The sequence below is a fragment of the Rosa rugosa genome, chromosome 2, assembly GCF_958449725.1.
Source record: "Rosa rugosa chromosome 2, drRosRugo1.1, whole genome shotgun sequence".
NCBI lineage: Eukaryota > Viridiplantae > Streptophyta > Magnoliopsida > Rosales > Rosaceae > Rosa > Rosa rugosa.
In genome coordinates, this window is record NC_084821.1 from 47,654,723 (window position 1) to 47,669,447 (window position 14,725).

A 14,725-nucleotide genomic window follows, 5' to 3' on the forward strand; every position below is an offset into this window, starting at 1 on the left:
TCTGGGATGTTGCACTGAAGGTCAAGAAAGGTTGTTGATATATGAATACATGCCCAACAAGAGCTTAGACTTCTTCATATTTGGTTTGGCTTTTTATTCACCCTTTTGTTTTTAGCTCTAACTAACTTATTGTGTTTTATTGGCTAGTAATTATTTTTCAGAAACAGCCATCCAGATTTTCTAAGCTTAATTATCCTTCAAAACTTGGGCAGATGAACAGCAAAGTATAATTCTGGATTGGCCTAAGCGTTTCCACATTATCAATGGGATAGCTAGAGGGCTACTTTATCTTCATCAAGATTCCAGACTGAGGATAATCCATCGTGATCTAAAAGCTAGCAATGTCTTACTAGACTATGAACTGAATCCAAAAATTTCAGATTTTGGCATTGCTAGGAGTTTTGGAGGAGAAGAAACTGAAGCAAATACGAAGAGAGTGGTTGGAACATAGTAAGGACCATATATACATGTTGTAGGCTACTACTTACTACAGTTACATATGACAATAATTTATAACTATGGTTTGCAGCGGTTACATGTCTCCGGAATATGCAATTGATGGTGTCTTCTCGGTGAAATCTGATGTTTTTAGCTTTGGTGTTTTGGTACTTGAGATAGTGAGTGGAAAGAAGAACAGAGGATTTTCTCACCCAGACCACAAGCTTAACCTTCTTGGACATGTAAGTGTTTTCATTAAACAAGTGTGTTTTATCACCATTAGTTAAATTTACCGAATGCAGTGATTAATATCCTGAAACAGGCCTGGAGGCTCTTCAAAGAAGGCAAGTCATTTGAATTGATGCATACATCTATAAAGAACAAAAACAAAAGCAGTATGTTCGAGGTATTACGATCAGTCCATGTGGCTCTATTATGTGTGCAACAGGGTCCAGAAGAAAGGCCTAATATGTCAAACGTGGTTCTGATGCTAAGTAGTGATATTACACTGCCACAGCCAAAAGAACCAGGGTTCTTCACAGAAAGGCATCTGTTATGTATGGCTTCCTCATCAAGTCAGCATGAAAGCTTTTCATCCAACAGACTATCCATTTCACTAGAGGCTCGATAGAGTTCACTTTTACTTGAGACTTCAGAGATTATATTGAGACGACATATGATGATGATAATATTAGCCACATTGCATTATTCCTTAGCCAGAACAACTTGTGCTATTATTTATCAAACACTAAGCTTCCTGCAAATGAAAGAGGTTGTATTCCGAAAACTCGGTGCTCATTTCATACTTCTGCTGACGAACAAGAAAACCACAAGAATTATGAGGTTTCAGGTCAGGTTTTGTGGTTAGACCTGACTCCTGAGAGATATACATCAGTTTAGACAACAGATAACTAAAATTTATGTTGTCCCCTTTATAGGGCTTCTGTGCAAGTGTGCATATGGGAGCCCAGATTGTTTCCTCTTGAAATAGTTTTCTTATAAAGGAGCTCAGTCTGCTGCAAACAGAATCTATTACGTGAACAATACTTGGCCCAATCTGCTCATTGAAAAACCAAATAAGACTGCAGATTGAGTTAGCTTTTCAGTCAACTACAGGGTAATGCATATCTTTGAATTGAAATTCTTCCAGGAAGCTTATATTTCGGCAATATGTAATCACACGATAATAAGGAGCAATATCTCGCCTAGTCATAGTCCAAAAACCTCGTTATCAAGGAGCAATATTCAATTTTGTTGACAGTGTTACACATTAGGAGGATTCAGTGCATCGACGTGCACTTGCACTGTTGCACTAACATAAATAGATGATTATATTATATTAAATACACTTTTAAGTTATTAATAAAAACATTAATTATAAATATCAAGGATTGAGGTCATCTTATAAGTGTTGGGTCATTTGCACCGTTAGTGTATAGAAGAATTTCCATACACATAAATTCTGTAAACTACTTTTGTGACCTTTGAACTAATTTTGTCGACAATATTATATTACACAAATCAATTGATAGAAGTTGAGTTGATCGTTTGGATCCATCCCTTTGGAAACTAAAGCACGATGGATGAAGTTGGAATCTGAAATTACTCTAGATCTCCTGTATGTAAGAAAGTGTCCACCGGCAAGTGTTAAGGGTAGCATAGTAATAGTGCTTGTTTTAGTATATAAAGGAAACTTTGCTGTAAAACTGTAATCAGATATTCCAGTCAAAATGTAGTCCTCAACTTCCTCTGCGTTTCTTTTTCTACCTTCTTCCTCCTCCTTTAGATTCATACCTAGAATTCTAGCAGCAAGCACACATCAGTACCTACCGCATTCCAATATTTCTCTTACACATGCTTTAGTGTCTAGTTAGTTACTAGCTCTAGGGGCTTTAGTATATGTATAATTAGTTAATCAAATTAGTTATCACTAGCAATGGCACCCGCGCTTTGCCGCGGGATTTGTTATTGGTAATAGTTTACAATAATGAAAGATATAATTGAAAATGACTATATTCTTGATCAAACTGATAAAATACCATATATTACATTAATCGGAATAGTATTTGTGTGAAGAGAGACAAACTGTCCCCAACTGAACTGTTCCAGAAAATACTTTCATATAATCTGATTCCTTCAAGCGTTTGATTTCCATCACCACAAACTGTTCTGTCATACAATATGCATCCTTTAGGACACTCTCAGCTTCCTATTTTAGCTGTCCAACAGTTACATTCAGCGGCATTATTATTAACTCACCTGGAGGCAACTCTCTCTTGAATTCAACTTCCTTAATCTACTACATAGACCATGTCCAAGTATAATGCAGTCTTGACCCCCGACAAAGAGTAATTTATAATCACAGGAACGATAGACTCAAAAAAAACAATATCAGGACAACTTTTCTCAAGCAGTTATGAAAAATCAAAGTCTCCTATTTAGGACAGCTGAATAAATAAATCTACTCCAGATAATTACTCAAACTAATTAGGACAAACAAAACCTATGAAGCCATCAAAACACGCAAGGCAAGATTGGATCTTTATGGTCAATAGATGATTACACAGATTCGGAAGTAGGAATTTGATCAAAAGGGAAGCACATAAAATAAAATAAAATAAAATAAAATTCAAAGTGTGTATTGATTCATTAATCATAGTAACTTGATTCAATCTCATGACATCTTTCACCAAAATCTAAATAAACAATACGACGAACGATCCACAGCAATAAAGGTTCAAAGTTGAAGAAATTTTTAATCAAAAGCCAAAACCTTACAGAATACAGATGGTATTAAAGAAAGAAATCCTTACGCACTTCTAAATGCTAGCTGAGGTATTCAAAATATGCTAGCTGTCAGTTATTCCAAGTCTAAACTGGTATCCACATCTATAATGAGCAAAGTGAAGGGACCATATAAAACACTACAAAAATCAAATGTAACTAAACTCGAGCAAACAACGTCAGAACATATAAAAATGACCATTTCAATCATGAACATAAGCCTAATTCAGTTGCTAATTTGTTTCATTCCAATTAAGATTTGGTTGACAAAAAACACCAATGCTTCTTTTGGTTGCTGGTAATCAAAGTGGTTAATCCCTCAATTTGTTCACAGGTTATAGAGTTTGCTTAAATCACAAACTGAAGGATTGATGATTCTCTTGATATCACCTTAACTACATATTTAAGCTGATCACTTCTCAATAAAAATTAAAGTTAAAAACAAATTTCCAAATCCAAGCACAAAATCATCATTAGCAAATAGCAAGCACAAAACGTGAGTTAGAAGGCACGAAAAAACAGAACAAACAGTTATAAAAAATGGGAAACATAAATGCAGAATATGATGAGTGATATCTAAGCTAGCTCTCTCTTCTATGATCTAATTACCATCTAAATTGAAATATCTCTATTTGTTTTCAACCCAATCTTCTCGTCATAAACTCGAACCACTCAAAATGCAAAGCACTGGATAAAAAACAAAAAGAAACAACACCGATTATAATAGCTAGAAAACTGGAAAAAAAAAAAAAAACCAATTCAAGAAAATCAGCTTAGAGTGTGTTGGTACCAAATCGAAATCCCACCAAGCTTTCACGATGGTTGACGTCGATGGCAAAATTTGATCACACAGAACAGCGAAGCTGAAGCTCGATTCACCTATATACTGAAAGGATATAGCAGATAGCGCAGGTCTTCTTCTTCCTCACAGCGAAAGACCCAATCAAAAACCCATAAAAATTCAAAACCGCCGACAACAAAAGACCCAATCAAACCACACAAAAACTAACGAAAGCAATAGCAGCAGAAAAGAGAAAACTTACGAACCTGCACCCACTCAAGCTACAAATTCGACCTTATCAAAACAAAACCAGATACCATCCTCTCGCTTTCTGCTCAAACACGACAATCACTTTTCTTTTTCTTCGTTTTGTTTTTGGTCTGACCACAACCCTCTATCGGGCAAAAACAGTTAAAACACAGATATGCAATGGCAAGCCGTAAATCCCAAAAAAAAAAAAGGCAAACAGTTGAAACACAGATATGCAATGCCAAGCCGTAAATCACGAAAAAAAAAAGGGCAAAACCGTCCTTTCACGAAAACAGTGCTATGAACAGTGCTAGCTCTAGGGGCTTTAGTATATGTATAATTTATTATTACCACTGATACCAAGTGCATCGATACAGTTGCTGTATGATTTGTACATCTGCTTATGGATACACGTTACATTTGTTAAATGCACTAGTGTTATTTATTTTAGAGAAAAATGCACCAACAGTCCCTCAATTCTTGTGCACCGGCCAGTTTGATACCCAGACTCACAATGGTGTCAATGTGATACCTAGACTCAAAATTTGCTATCAACGACATACTTCCGTTAAATTTTCATAACGATTCCGTTAAAGAGCTGACGTGGCAGACACGTGGGAAAACAAAGATGGCAAATGACCAAAATAACCCTCAACTTCTACCAACAGCTTAATTATTTAATTAAATGATTTTTTAAAATAATTTTCTCTCTTCAGACCAAAAAAAATAATAATAACAAATAAAAAATAATAAATAATTTTCTCTCTCCTCTTCTTCTTCTTCTTCTTCTTCTTCTTCAAAACAAAAGCAATTCCCTAATCATGTATTCATGATCGATTGCCAGATTCAAACAATTAAACCCCACTCTTTACACAAATGCATGTTTAAGCCCTCTCACCCCTGATTCTCCTAGCACGTGGAATAATCCTTGGGCATAATTGTGACACTCTTGGCATGAATGGCGCACAGATTAGTATCCTCAAACAACCCAACAAGATGGGCCTCCGCCGCCTCCTATAGCGCCAACACGGCGTGGCTCTGGAAACGCAGGTCCGTCTTGAAGTCCTAAGCGATTTCACGATCAAGCCTCTGAAAGGGAAGCTTCTTGATTAGCAGCTCCGTTCACCAAATCGTCACCTAAATCCTCGAACTTCGGTTCTGGGAATTCACAATCCGAGCTTTGATTCCCGAGCAGGATCCTAAATCCCATATTTCCGATTCCCGATCTTCGCAATCCGGGCGACTCTTCTGGCTTCGAGCTTGTCCGGGAATCGAAATCTGATCGAGGCTAGTCGAAAATTGAAAAGTGAAGAGCGAATTTCTGAAATCATCGTCGTCAGGCAAAAGAAAGGCGCATGAGCTGGTCGGGGACGCTGGGTTTTATAAAGAGAATATCGAATTCCAATTTCAATCAGTTCATTACATGTCTCTTGATTTTTAGTCTCCATTATTCATCTCATTTGCCTCTTTCGTTGTTAAAATTCGAGAAGAAAGCCCTCAATCCGTTATTATCAATACCCAATCTTAATTTTAATTCCAATTTGAATAACCATGGCTGGAGGCAAGAGTAATACTAATGGTAATACTACTCCCCAATTGCGTAGAGGTGTGATTCACGAACAAGCCTCTGAAAGGATTTGATATTATCTGATTTCACGGAGAGCCACTGTTCCAAGGTGTGCGGCTTCTGCACGCCTCCGGTAGTCGGGGCCAACTTCCAGGCAGCCTTCGTCGCCAGTTGCTTCCTCGGAGCCTTGCAGCTGGTGGAGTGGTGGACTTTCGTACGGGCCATCGATAGATTATTTTCTTTGATTTGAGATGTGAATTGTGTTTTGGTTTGATAGCCTGCTAGGTTTACAAAGAATTCATGTTGAAGCTCAAAACAAAAGAGAGAGGACAAAAAATCGTTCCAGAAATCAAGCAAGAGCAAAAGAAAGGAAGAAAAAAAAAACCAATATTATCACCAACGATTTTTTTTTTTAGTGTAATTAAATTTATTTTATTAACAAGTTTAAAAGACCTTTTTGCCCCTATCTTTTGCCTCACGTGTATGCCACATCATCATATTTAACAGATGATTGACAGAACATTAACGGAAGTATGTTGTTGATAGCAAATTTTGAGTCTAGGTATCACATTGATACCATTGTGAGTCTGGGTATCAAACGGGAAGGTGCACAAGAGTTTTTTTTTTTTTTTGATCAAAGAGAACTTCATTAATATTAATGAACTGCATACATAGAAATGTGGAACAATACTTCGCAACAACCAAACTAGTAAGTGCTGCAAAGAAAGACCACACTAGACTTCACACTGGAAATCTATACTGACGCACTGATGGAGCCAACTAGGCCCCGACTGCAGACAAAGTAAAGGTTGACAAACTTTCAATGCCTCTTTTGCCAAACGATGAGCAACCTTGTTGCCTTCTCGTTTCACAAAGTGACTACTACAACTGTGAAAAGACTGAAATAAAGACTTAACTTCGTCAATTAAATGACCCTCAGAGCTATAATCCTCCGAACTCTCTTGTAAAGCATTGATGACTGAGAGGGCATCCCCTTCAACTTCAAGATTGGAGAATCCAACATGAATCGCAAATCTGAGTCCATGCAGCAATGCCAAAGCTTCAATAGATCTTGGGGCGAGGTTACCAACCTGTGGGACTGCCATAGCTCCTTTCAATATTCCATGATTGTCTCTAAAAACAACCCCCAGAGCGCAAATTCCTTTTTTTTGCATCATGAGCCCCATCAAAGTTCATTTTAATGTACCCCGTCTGTAGAGGTTTCCAACTAATTTGGCCATGCACTGCAGCAATAGGCAACTTGTGTGTCGAAACTCCCAAACGCCCAAACTCATTCTGCCACTCCGTAGCTAATCGGGCAACCTCTTCAGGCTCCAACCTCTTTTCCTCATACCGGTGCAGATTTCTGTTCCTCCAAATCCACCAAGCGGTGAAGCAAAATGTTTCCAGTTCAGATCCAGTAGCAGTTGAACAAATGTGATGCACCAAGTCGAGAAAGGTGGGCTCCTGCCATACTCTACAGACTCCCTGCAGAAAAGTCCTTTTCCATATTTTCTTAACTTTTGGACAATCCCAGAGTACATGCATCACCGACTCACTATTCCACCCACATTGCCAACATCTAGAATCCTCTAGAATCTTCTTTTGTTTTAGGTTAGCTGCACATGGCAAGAAACCTTTCACCGCCCTCCACATAAACACCTTATTTTTGTGTGGTGCATTGACTCCCCATATTTTCTCCCAAACCTCCTTACATCCGTTGGTACTAGACCCTGCCCTATCATCACGTTGCCGAGACATCATGTCCCTAGCAACCCAGTAACCAAACTTCACACTATACGTCCCATTCTTGGTAAAGTGTCAAACAAGTTTATCCGGTACATTCCTAAGTCCCAGGGGCATACCCAAAATCGTCTCAGCTTCGTGGGATAGGAACATAGACTGAACCAAAGGAACGTTCCATGCTCCAGTCTCAGTAAATAAACATTCGACCTTATGTTGCACAGTCAAATTAATAGGACTCACAACTCTAAAACTTCCGAGCAAGGTAACCACCGATCAGCCAACACACTTACTCTTCTCCCATCTCCAATTCTCCATCTTGTCCCCATGTCGATCACCTGTTTTCCCCACATCAACCCTCTCCAGATAGCAGATGGAGTACGCCCTAAGTTGGCATTAAGAAAGCACGTACTCGGGAAGTATTTGGCTTGGAGTAAGGCACTAACTAATGAATGCTTTCCCCAAAAAATCCTCCACACTGTTTTTGCCAACATAGCTTGGTTAAAAGCCCTCAGGTCGGGAAATCCAAGCCCTCCTTCTTCTTTTCCGTTACAAAGTTTATCCCAACTACACCAGTGAATACCTTTTGTACCACCCCCCTTTCCCCACCAAAATTTGCTTACCTTGGATTGGAAATTTTTGCACACACCACAAGAGTTGAGGAACTGTTGGTACATTTTTCTCTTTATTTTATGTGCAAAAGCATAGTCAATATTCGTTTTTTTCCTATAGTCGTCTGCCTTTATTTTAGAAGAAAATAGAAAGTCATCCTTTTCAGTTTTCAAGGGAGGTGTAGAAGCTTTATTAATTGAGGATTTGAGGAGTTGAGAGAGCCGCACCGGTTATTTATTAAAAAAAAAAAAACAGAGTTGTAAATACTCACAGAAAGTCTGTAAATTTTTTTTTTTTTTGAAGTTTGTAAATTTACTTAGTTGATTACTGTTCATGTTTGCGCCATTATGTATTATTTATGCCCCATTTATATATTGTTTCCCTAAAAAAGAAGTGTTCTAAATTAAGGATAAAATCGTTGAATGACATATCCTGCACAAAATAAAAAGAAAATGAAAGAGAAGGAACATGAAAATGAAAATTTGGGAACTCAAAAGACTGTAGATGGATTAAAAAAAAAAAATTTGTGTGCAAATACAAAAGATTTTGACTTCCTGTTCTCCAAGCCATTTTGAGGAGGTAGTGAGAGTGTAGCCAAGAGTCATTTCTGATGATATGAACTTCCAACTCACTAGAGAAACTGATAGGGAGGAGGTATATGCAAGTCTCAAACAAGTGCACCCATCAAAATCTCCGGGGCCGAATGGTTGCTCTCCAGGGTTTTATCAGCATTTCTGGCAGATAGTTGGTAGCGATATTGTTGTTGCAGTGAGGGCTTCTATTGGAAACGAATGATTGATTCGCAGGTTAAATCACACTAATTTGACTTGTTCAGGAGGTGAAGGCTCCTGAGACTATGTCATATTTGAGGCCGATCAGTTTATGTAATGTCTCGTATAAAATAGGCTCCAAAGTTCTTGCGAACCAGCTCAAACCATTTCTCGCCGAGCTGATTAGTCCTTTTCAAAGCTCCTTTGTCCCTGTGCGGCTTATTTCTGACAACTCTCTTGTAGCTTTTGAAATTTCACATTTTTTGAAGAAACGGGGGAGTGGAAAAGGGCTTATGCAACGTTAAAACTCGATCTAAGTAAAGCTTATGTCTGTGTTGAATGGAGTTTTTTGGAGGCAGTTATGGTCCAGCTAGGTTTCTACATAGTTTGGATAAATTGGATACTTTGTTGTGTTCGAACTGTGAGTCTGTGACGTATCAGTTTGTTTTAAATGGGGAGCTCCGGAGCTGCGTGGTAGAGTTGTACCTGAACGAGGACTGAGACAGGGTGACTCAATCTCACCTTATCTCTTCCTTCTTTGTGCAGAGGTCCTATCCAGATTGATTTCTTATGGCGAGACGCATCAAGTGTTGCATGGAGTCCAGGTCTGCCGTAATGCTCCTAGCACTACACCAAAAAGCTTATCAGACAACGGCAGAAAACCGATGTGGGATTTGGAGTCCCACCGTTGTAGAGTGAGCCGTTGTCTGATGAAAAATCAGACAACGGTGGAACACAGTTGTGTGATAAAGACACAGACAACAGGTATGTGTTATAACTGTTGTGTGATAGCCCGGCAGAAGGCTCGGCAGATGCCAAGCGCAGCTGCGCAGCAGTTGAGGCTCTGTCTTCAGACAACAGTGCCAGTTTTCAAGCTGTTGTATGTTAAGCTTGTCAGACAACATATTTTTATTTTGTCTGTTGTCTGATTTAGATTAGGACAACTGAGTTCTTGTCCTGTCTGTTGTTTGATTGCTTGTCAGACAACATGAGTTAGAATTATTCTGTTGTTTCATCACTCCTCACACAACAGCTTGTAGAGTACTAGTGTGGTATGATTGTTACCTGATCATTGTGTGATCATAATTGGGCAAAATTAATGCTCCATTATTACCTAAATAATGGTACTGATATATTGAAAAGAAATTTGAATCCAATTCAATTGAAGTACTCTAATTCATACATTAAACAATAAAATGTACTACAAAGGATGTATTTCCCAATCATCCACACATTAAGACACAAAAAATAATTATAATATCTCCTGGATATATGTATTGACGACAAATTTAGCCCCCTCATTCCACATATGAAAATGCCAAACCATCTGGTGCTCTTAACTGTTCTTCCGCAGCAGAGACTTCATAATCTTTCCAAAGCTCCCAAGCTTCTACCCATGCTCCTGTTCTCACTTCTACCAGCAATACCATATGAATTACCAAACCTATAATTCAGACAAAGCCGCACTATTCAGTTATTCAATGAAAACAGAGTTCATGTAACCATCCCAAACTCAATGGCATCTTATATAAAACACTTTCCATTAGTTGAGTGCAGCTATTGAATGGATTAAACAAAGTGTATTTAACTTGTGATTCCAAAACACATAAAGATTGCAATAAAATCACACATAATAAAGACTTGCCAAATGAATGGTAGTTCAGAGAGCCAAATAATTACAACTTGTAACTCATGCTTCAACAGTTATTCCAATAAATAATATTCAAACAAAACAACCATATTTATTGCAGGGAAAAAGAAGATATATTCATGATGAGCAAATTGAGAAGTTGTGGGACTTCAGATGCCATGGAACTCATCACCAACATTACATGTATTACTAAATGTCTTTTAGTTGCCATAATTAATATGTGTCTTACACGCGCAAACAGTTTGAGTTGTTGGCATTTTGATATTTCTTGTTTACTTCTTTAGTGTATTTCTTTCTGTTGTACCTATTGTCCACCTTAGGTGCTTTTGCTTTTTGTTAGTTTCAAGAAGGTTGTTTCTGGTGTACTTAGAAGACTATTGTGAACTATCTAATAAATGAACAATTAAAATAGCACAAAGACAATTGGGAAGAAAGTTAATGTTTTACCTTGAGTCATGACTCAATTACACATCAATAATATATCATCCAGTATTCCATACAAAAAGATGCAGAAAAGGCGATACTTTTTGAAGAAGAAATGTGTACTGAGGAGTTCATATAGATATAAACTTCCCCATACAAATTAGCAAAGTGAATACCTTCTAGCAAGTAGGCGATTTAACAAAACTTACAAGTGCACCAGAACCATCTTTGAGCTGAAAAGTTGAGTTGAAATTCCGCCTGAGAGCATTGTCTCCTAAGATGACTGCATTTAAAGAAAACAACTTATCAGATGGGAAAATGTTGACTAACCAACTCTAAACTACTAAGAGTTGACATACAAATACTGCATACTGGTAACATATCAAGACCCCAAGGTTATGCCTGCTGCAAACAGATGACCAAAATTGCTACAGCATTGAAGATACATGCAAGATATAAAAACTAAGGAGGATAAGGAGGAAATTTATAGTTTTCTTTTTACCTCTCAACATCCTCATATCTGATGCGAATATTTGAAATTGAAAGTTTCAAATTTCCAATTATTCTGCTGATCAGGGATCCCAACCATGATTAATTCTTCAAGAAAGCAGAAAGTATAGATAGCTAAAACCATTATCCATACAGAACATAGGACCCCCAGCAGAACAAATCTAAAAAATTCACAAAATAATTTACACATCTCCTTCATCAAGAAAATGCAGGTACGTATTATGTATAATGAAAGTAACCGGTAAATTTGATATAACCAAATTGCATTGCCAAAAGCGTTAAGGTACATAAAATATGCAGTTGACTAAAAGTTCAGTTCTGCTTTCTCTTATGGCTATAATTCAATCATGAAATTAGAATGCTTGCTTAACCATAACTTTGCTGCAGTTTATAGTTAAGCATTTATGATTCTCTGCCTACAGAATCGTACAAATTTAAGCTCTATATTAATCCAGAGAATTGTGGATTAAAGTTATGTTTAGGCAAATTTCATTAGAGAGAAATATGTACCTGCAATTTGGCTATACCAAACAGAATGATACTAAACTCCACTGAGCAAATACTATAATTGATAACCTCATTTGCACAATCTGCAGCCACAAATAGATATTGTTGATTAAAAAATTTCTGGTCACTTAACATTCACTAAGAGCATAAAAACAAAGTAGATTACGGTGATTACCATACTAACATAGCTCATGTTGTTCTAAAAAAAACAAAGTAGGAAAATAATTGGCACACACATATATTTCCCTTCTGAGTAATAAGTTGATTGAAATTAGGCTCAGTTGAGCGAACACATTTCCTTTTATCAGTCAAAAGTTTTGAAAAATCAATATCATGGTGTTTTCTTTTCTGACAATTTTTGGAACAATCTTAATATCAAAGCTGTACAAATGAAAAAAAAAATATTGACGAATCACAATCTTGTAACTAACATGTTATATCTACAATTCCATATAGATTTGAATACTAACCAAGCAATCACATACCAAACACCAAAACTTAATCAGACTTGTATCAGACAAATTTCAGAAACTAAAGCACAAAAAAATTTACTAGGCTGCCAGTGGGTTAGTAAAAAGGATAATAAAGAGGACATTGCTGATTCTAGATAAAAAAAGAAGAAGGAAGAAATAGAGGCCAAAATCGGATAAGAGATTGAGACAGAGTCATGACCTGAAGCAAAGTCATAGCGGCAATTCTTCACTACCCTGCAAAGCAATCAAACATAAAAAATGAAAAGCTGGCATACAAACCAAGTTGAACAAACTCAATGCCAAAACCCTATGTATAAACTCCCAAAATTTTGAGATTCAACAATTGAAAAATTGAAAAACTAGTGAGAAAGCTGACCTCCACAAGGTCATTGAGGATATCAAATGCCAATGACATGGCCCTTTCGGGGAAAGGGATAGAATCTGCACAGTCCATCAAACCAGCTAAAAAAAGCAGCTAAACAGGTAGTCATATATATATATATATATATATATATATATATATATATATATATACACACACCAGTACTCCAACAAAGACACAGAGTGCATCACAAAATCGAAGAGCAAGCTTAAAAAAAGTCTTTTGAACCGATAGATCTGGCCTATTTAATTGAAAACCACACAACACATTGAGCTGAAAAGGAAGAACAAGCAGACTGCATACTTTTTCATTGCAAAATTTAGATCAAAATAGGCCTTTGGAAGGAAATATTTGAAGCACAAGTGACACTAAGCAACCAGCAAGAACTGATGAAATATCTCCCTTAAACTTCCTTTCTTAAACAAATGAAAGATAGGCAAATAAAGCTAAAAACAAACCAGTAAAACCAAAATTGACTTCAAGTATCTAAATTTAAACATACCAAAATCAAGAATTTCCGGGCCTTGCATCAAACTGAAGCCAAACCCATCTTCTTGGGCACACTTTAACATACAATCCAATTCTCTCCCGCAAGAACCTAAAAAAAATAAAATAACAGGAGACTCTAAACCAAACCCAGAAATTTCAATTGAAATTACATTGGGGACGTTTACCTTTCAGGAGAGAATCAGCTTTGGAACTGGACAGCTGCGATGGGATTCTTCATCTGTGCTAGGCACCGACTCGATCTCTTAAACCGTTCATGAGGTCAAAGGAGCTTGAGCTTCGGGTTCTTCTGCTCATATAAAGAGAGGTCGCCTTGGATAATGTGATTTGTGAAGAATCCCAAATCAAAAGTGAAGAACCCGAAAACCTTCAGTTAATCAAAACCTGAAATCAAAAGTGTGATTTGTAATTTGTGAAGAATCTGAATCAAAAGTGAGTGTCGTGCATATATAGTGAGGGCGAGAGGACGAGAAACCAGAAACCCCCAAATTTTAGGGCTTACCAGATTCGAGAGGACGAGAACTAACCAGACTCGAAGACGAATCTCAGATTTAGGGCTTCGGAGGCAGGGATTGGTACCAGAAAGTCGGGGCTTCGGAGGTGGTGGATTTAGAGTTTAGGGCTTCAAAGTAGGCATAGCTGTGGAGTGAGTCGGGGGCCGGGCTGTGGAGTTGTGAAAAGAGAGAGTCAGGGTTGGTCTAAGGCTTTTTTTCTTTTCTTCAAGTGTTCTAATTTATCTAAATGGACACATGGCCATACAAGCCATTAGTTGATGCATGCATGTATAAGGCATCATACCACGTTTTCCATATACACGTTGTCTGATTCTACACACATTAAATTTGAGTTGAGGCAGCAAGGAGGGAAAGTTCCCGCTATGTGTAAGTAAAATTCAGTTTGGGAGCGAAGGAATGAGTGACGTATGGAGACGCATCGAAAACTCTAATATATTTTCCTTGATCATACAACACAAAAACAAAAACTGTTGTGTGACAATTTGCAAACTACATTCATACAACAGATATAACTATTCTGTTGTATAATGAAGTACCAATTTGGAGCCAAATATGGGGTCGATCTAGGAGGGAAATCTGCCACTATTTTTTTTTTCATTCACACAACGAACTATTCTTATAACTGTTGTGCAATGATCTACTAGCTCAAAAGTTCAGAATTTTAATCACTTTATACAACGCAAGTTTTGTAAACGTGTTGTATGATTCACTTTTCTTCATCACACAACACTTTTATTTTTTTCGTTGTGTAAAAAGTGTTGTGTGTTTAAGTTATTGGTGTAGTGTAGTGTGAGTCATCTGTTTTTTGCAGAT

At 37.4% G+C, this 14,725-nt stretch overlaps 1 protein-coding gene, 2 long non-coding RNA genes and 2 pseudogenes across 5 annotated transcripts; 1 reads left to right on the top strand and 4 right to left on the bottom strand.

The window, feature by feature from the left end:
* LOC133730882 (G-type lectin S-receptor-like serine/threonine-protein kinase At4g27290) overlaps positions 1-1,486 on the top strand; it is a 26,635-nt pseudogene extending 25,149 nt beyond the window's left edge.
* A 3,650-nt stretch (positions 1,487-5,136) lies between these two features.
* LOC133734806 (histone H3.3-like) lies at positions 5,137-6,044 on the bottom strand (annotated as a pseudogene).
* A 509-nt stretch (positions 6,045-6,553) lies between these two features.
* On the bottom strand, positions 6,554-6,925 carry LOC133730884 (uncharacterized). The gene has a single exon (XM_062158390.1). It carries the CDS (start codon positions 6,923-6,925, stop codon positions 6,554-6,556), a length of 372 nt encoding a protein of 123 aa, XP_062014374.1.
* Positions 6,926-10,175: 3,250 nt separating this feature from the next.
* On the bottom strand, positions 10,176-14,094 carry LOC133734812 (uncharacterized). The gene is made up of 6 exons (XR_009858595.1): positions 13,900-14,094; positions 13,565-13,781; positions 12,885-12,949; positions 12,708-12,742; positions 11,195-11,301; positions 10,176-10,388 (listed from the first exon to the last, which is right to left on the bottom strand). It is a non-coding gene; the product is annotated as an uncharacterized LOC133734812 (long non-coding RNA).
* On the bottom strand, positions 11,409-12,179 carry LOC133734809 (uncharacterized). Of its 3 annotated transcripts, none has more exons than XR_009858591.1 (3): positions 12,039-12,179; positions 11,521-11,689; positions 11,409-11,446 (listed from the first exon to the last, which is right to left on the bottom strand). It is a non-coding gene; the product is annotated as an uncharacterized LOC133734809 (long non-coding RNA). The 3 variants fall into 3 exon arrangements; XR_009858590.1 differs by having other exon boundaries at positions 11,409-11,420; positions 12,039-12,178; XR_009858589.1 differs by having other exon boundaries at positions 11,409-11,423; positions 12,039-12,175.
* Positions 14,095-14,725: the final 631 nt, after the last annotated feature.

Excerpts from the sequence above, each read along its gene's own strand:
- LOC133730884 (XM_062158390.1), bottom strand. The coding sequence starts at position 6,925 with ATGGCAGTCCCACAGGTTGGTAACCTCGCCCCAAGATCTATTGAAGCT.